The 5,436-nt window shown below is 35.2% G+C and overlaps 1 protein-coding gene across 1 annotated transcript; it reads left to right on the top strand.

Annotated features, from left to right (window-relative positions):
* The first annotated feature begins 1,169 nt into the window (after positions 1-1,169).
* On the top strand, positions 1,170-5,065 carry LOC149299799 (lumican-like). The gene is made up of 2 exons (XM_089486236.1): positions 1,170-2,070; positions 4,911-5,065. Exons 1-2 carry the CDS (start codon positions 1,170-1,172, stop codon positions 5,063-5,065), a joined length of 1,056 nt encoding a protein of 351 aa, XP_089342362.1.
* The last annotated feature ends 371 nt before the right edge of the window (positions 5,066-5,436 follow it).

Below are 5,436 nucleotides of genomic sequence, written 5' to 3'. Positions count from 1 at the left end.
TAGTTCCAATGTACACTTTACGTAGTGATATTATTGAAACCGAAGCAGCACAGAATCTAGTAGCCATTATATAACAGACTAAAATTGTAATCCATATATTGTGATTTATAGTTTACTAGTTTACACAAATGTCTTAAGTAAAAAGTACGTAAAATATTAAGTATAGATATTGAAAAATATTTAATTTACTGGAATGCTAAAAAAAACCCAAAAACATATGCGCTCCTTTAACAAATTACAAATTTTTTCCCTTTTTTAGTTGTAGAATATATCTGTCTATTTTGATGATCCCATCAACTATAAAAATATAAGAACAACACGCCCACAATAGGTGGGAAACAATCGCTTTAGCTAGCACTAGCTGAGTCAGCAGTCCTCAGCTAGAAAACACAGGTGAACAAATAAACTGCATTCCACACCTTGAGCATGGTATATGATACAAAAAACAAAACAGCATGAGGATCCTTTGCCTGTTTATGTATAACATATTATCATTATTATTAACAAAAAAAATATTAACTTAATCGATAACCATCATCCTAAGTAATTATTATTGCAACCGTATATTCTCATTCTCTAAATACACTCTATATTCATTAGGGGCAAAAATGTCAGTGTAAGAACCAAACCTGACCAAGGCTACTTCTGTGCTGCTGATAACACACTATAGAGAGCAACTCTGGTGCCATCAGCATAGCCACAAATGGAATATTTCTGATTTTGAAAGAAATTGTTTAAATTAAGGCTCAAATATCTTAGATAATGAAGGGAAATGGTTGTAGACCATTATTTTTTTTTTTACAGAATAGGATAAAGCCTAAGCTATTGAAAGAAGTAAAATATTTGGCATTTTGTATGCAGAGTATCCAAATATGCATATTTCTTGGTCATGGAGACAAACACAATGGCAGATATAAGAAAAGTGATAAATCTGACTGTATACTTATCTGCAGAAATAAAGAATGGTCCACATTTAAAAATATGCTCTTGATTGCCCTATTTATTAATGTAAGGTGTGCTATTCTATAAAAAAAATCATATGTCGATGCATTTGGGCATTAAACACATATTCATAAAAATGTCATGAGGTGATTTAAAGAGTTGACCATCAGATTCATTCTTAATTTGTTTTTTCCTATTATTACTCAGGGAAAGAATTCATTGCAAAGATGCATCTTTACTCCATTCCTTTTTTCGCGCTACTTATTACAAGCATTTTATGCCAATATTCTGACTATGATTACGGAGCATACCCTTCACCAGAGGGTTATGATTATTCAAACTTAGCATTTGGTCCAGCGTCTCCAAATTGTGCACCAGAATGTAACTGTCCAGCAAACTATCCCACTGCAATGTACTGCAACAACCTCAAATTAAAGAAAATTCCAACCATTCCACCAGGGATACAGTATTTGTACCTGCAAGAAAACTTGATTGAGGGCATAGACGATGATACATTTAACAATGTGACAGACTTAAAATGGCTAATTCTAAGCAACAACTTTCTATCCAACGCTAATATTAAGAAAAATGCTTTTTCCAAATTAAAACAGCTACAAAAACTGCATATTAACTTTAACAACCTGACTGAACTTGTCGGACCACTGCCAAAGACACTTGATGATTTGCAAGCATCCAACAATAAAATCTCCAAGATTACCCCCAACATCTTGGAAGGTTTGGAGAACCTGACTATCATACATTTGCAGCACAACGCACTTAAGCAAGACTCAATCTCAGGCGCATTCAAAGGACTAAAATCACTTACATACTTAGATCTAAGTTATAATCAGCTGACGAAGGTACCAATGGGGCTTCCTCCAAGCATAACTATGCTATATTTAGACAACAATAAAATCACCAATATTCCAGATGAATATTTCCAAGGCTTTAAGGCACTGCAATACCTCCGCCTATCCAACAATCAGCTTTCAGATTCAGGTGTACCTGGAAATGCTTTCAATATTTCAACTCTCCTTGAGCTGGATCTTTCATTCAATAACCTGGGCAGTATTCCAGCTGTTAATGAAGGCCTGGAAAACCTCTACCTGCATGTCAACAAAATCCAAAGTGAGTTTACATATCATGTGCTCTTCGCTACTGATTTTTGCAGGTACCCGCAACTCACTGGAAAGAAGTAGGATACTCGTTGTTTTAAATTATAACAGCAAAACCATCAATACAGATGATTTACACATTTGTACACGTTTATGCAGAAAAAACCTATAGAAGAATGTTTATAACATTGCATTTACATATGAATTTCAAATTCTAGGCCAGACACATGCATAGGTAAGTAAACTATGTGGTTGATTTTAGTGAGATGCAAGTATGCAGAACACTAGGTTGGCCATATCAGTTAGGAATAATTATTTCTTTGAGGCAGACACGCAGACCAAAGCAGTGGGGAATGCAAAACAGTAATATGAATCATTAGCAGAAAAAAGAGGGATGTGGTCACACCATGTTACAGACCTCACCTAGAATTTTACATATAACAGTTTTGGGCCCACCTCCAGGTAGATATAGGTACTCTTGAGGAAGTCAAAAAAGGGTCTGCTGAAAATTGCCCAGGTTTTACAGAACAAAAAATAATATCAGGAGGAAATATAATAGAAATATTCAATATACAATTGGGTAAAACAAACTACAAGAGACAACTATATTTAAAGAAGGTAAGATAAAGGGTAAGTTCAGATTATTATTATTTATTTATATAGTGCCATCATAGAATGTATTATAGTGTCATCATAGAATTTTGGACCTACAGAAACAAATAGTAGGGAGAGCCCTGCTCAGAAAAGCATTCAATCTAGATATTGTCTACATTTATAGCGTCAGAAGCCAAAACAAGTATTTCTTCACCAAAAGAGTGGTGAGGTATTGATTAAGTCCAAAGCATATGCACCATTCTTCTGAATGGTTGCTTGAAACCTATGATATTTCTGGGTCTGCTGCAGAATTCTTCAGCTAGATCATACAAGTCACTATGGAGTGTATTTTACAGCACACTGCTCTAGAAAGTTAGCTAAATCCACAACCATTTATTATGATTATGATTAATAGTAAACTCTGATTACAAATATCTGGGAAGTAAGTAAGTATCCTTACTAAAGATAACATATTTATGTATATGTTTGTCACAACTCAGGTACACACCAATTATTGCAGAAGCTGTGTTACATCATGTGCCCAGGTACCCAGGAAAATCACTGAGAAAAAGAGCCAATAGGCTAAGGACCAAGTAAAGCCTCAGGTCTTGTGTCAGAAAATAAATGGGCAGAATAGATGGCCAATCGACCTTGCCTGTAGTAACGTTCTGTTGGGGTCATGTATGAAAAGAGATACTGGGGAAAAGCTAGAAAGTGTGTCTGCCATAGCAACCAATGGCATCTTTAGGCAACTACATCACTCCATTGGTTGCAATGGTGATAAGTCATCATTTTTTAATTTATACCAGAATATTTTTTAAGTATTTTTTATATTATTTATTTTCCATATTGTGTTTAGTCAGCCTGTGACAAAAAGACAATTGCACTCTATGTAAACAATTAAAGCAATGAGGATGTGGGTTATGCTAATTTTAAAACCCCATCCCAATGGAAACAAGATGTAGAGTTAGTGTTTAATAATATTTAAACCACTAACACCTCTGACCAGGGGAACAGGGTATATTCCGGCAATGTACTATTGTTTACAATTATTTAACTACCCCTACCCCGCTGATGGAAGCAGAGAGAGGACAATCATTTGCACCATTAAGGACCCTCATTTTGTATTATTAAAGGTATACACCCCTCAGGTGAGGTGAGCTTTGTAAGTTGAAACTAATTCTGAATCTGTGAGTTGCCTGCTTTTTTTCTACTCACATATAATCAACCCTCCCGCAAGCAAGTTGATTAGTTATGTTTTGCTTGTGTTAACACAAGTAGGCTTTACTGGCGAGTTCGCAAACTCGCATTTTGTGCCAATTTGCAAGCACTTGCACTTTAGTGAATAAATCGAAGAGTGATAATCCATAAGAAGTGGGGACCCATAAAACAGAAAAGGACATGGAACTTCCTCACGTACTGTTTGTCTCTATTCTTATGTGTGTGTAAGATTCCCCACCCATTAGACTGCCATCTGAGGAACAGACTCCATATTCTCTTGGATCAATTTAGCTACATTCATTTTTCTTCTTAACCCAGAAATGAGATTGAAGTTACTAGCTGCTTTGTGCCAACTTTTTAGACATCTATCAGACCACCAAGATTCAGTCACAATTTTACATTAACATAGAACAGGAGATAATATTTGCATTAACTATTAATTGCTTATTTGAAGAGAAAACACATTTAACTTCCGTTTGTCAGTCTTTTGGCTGTATCAGCTCACAACTCCAGATGATCAACTGTGAGAAGATAAGCACAGAACATGTGGTGCACATTTTTGGAAAATTCCTGTAGAATATTAAAAATAACTTTTTCTAAGAAAGCTACAATAACTTTCCAACTTTAATGCACTACTTTTCCGTAGTGTCTCCTAATTTTACAATAGTAACATTTAATTTAATTTATTTTTTTGCTGCATTAGGAACACTTAACTGGAGCACCCCATAAGACTCAAGCCCACCTGGTAGTAGTAGTCCCTGTTTTTAGCCTACTAACTTTCTCAATTATATGTTTTGTTTTATAACAAATACAACAATGGTTGGTGCTTAAAGTAGATAATATTCTGATTTATTTGTTCAATATAGACATAAGGGAAAATATCACTTTTGAATCTCTGCACTACAACAATTAAACATATTACTACTAATACTAATAATAATAAACCTCAACACTGGTAAAGTGCACAAATATAATTTTGTAGTTTTCTATGCCCTATGCTTACACCTGTGTAACAATTGTGCTATTTTTGTGTTTCAGAGTTTACCCTCTCCAGTTTTTGTAAAGTTGTCGGACCCCTGGAATACTCTAGGATAAAGCACTTGCGTTTGGATGGGAATAATATTACCAGAGCTGACCTTCCTCAAGAGATGTACAGCTGTCTTCGCACAGCTACAGATGTAGAACTAGAATAAGGGATGTTCATACTGTTTAAGCAGTGGTCCCCAAGCTGTTGAGTTAGTCATTCTTTCAGTTACAAAAATGCAGTTAAAATGTACAAAAACAATAGCAGATGTGAAACCTCAGTTTGACACTTTTTATGGTGTATGCATGCTTAAAATATACAATACCACACTGCTAGGGTATAAAAAGTAAAATTATACGTAAAAGCAATGAGTAATGAATACAAGAAGTATACATCAGTACTTTTTGAAAGCAAGTACAATGTATCGCTGGTCACTAGCTTATATAACTGGTTGCCCTATACAGAAGGGTGAACTAGAACCCAAAGTATGGAATCAGTGGTGATGGGGCTGAATGAAAACCAGGTCCTGCTTGCCAAGCC

This window comes from Sceloporus occidentalis, unplaced genomic scaffold, assembly GCF_023333645.1.
Source record: "Sceloporus occidentalis isolate IW3139 unplaced genomic scaffold, rSceOcc1.0.p SCAF_28, whole genome shotgun sequence".
NCBI lineage: Eukaryota > Metazoa > Chordata > Lepidosauria > Squamata > Phrynosomatidae > Sceloporus > Sceloporus occidentalis.
The sequence above is the reverse complement of the archived record's forward strand: the minus strand, read 5'-3'. Positions and strand labels throughout refer to the sequence as shown.

Coding starts and splice junctions, on each gene's coding strand:
- LOC149299799 (XM_089486236.1), top strand. CDS start 1,170: ATGCATCTTTACTCCATTCCTTTTTTCGCGCTACTTATTACAAGCATT. Junction 2,071..4,910: donor GCATGTCAACAAAATCCAAA/GTGAGTTTACAT, acceptor TTTGTGTTTCAG/AGTTTACCCTCTCCAGTTTT.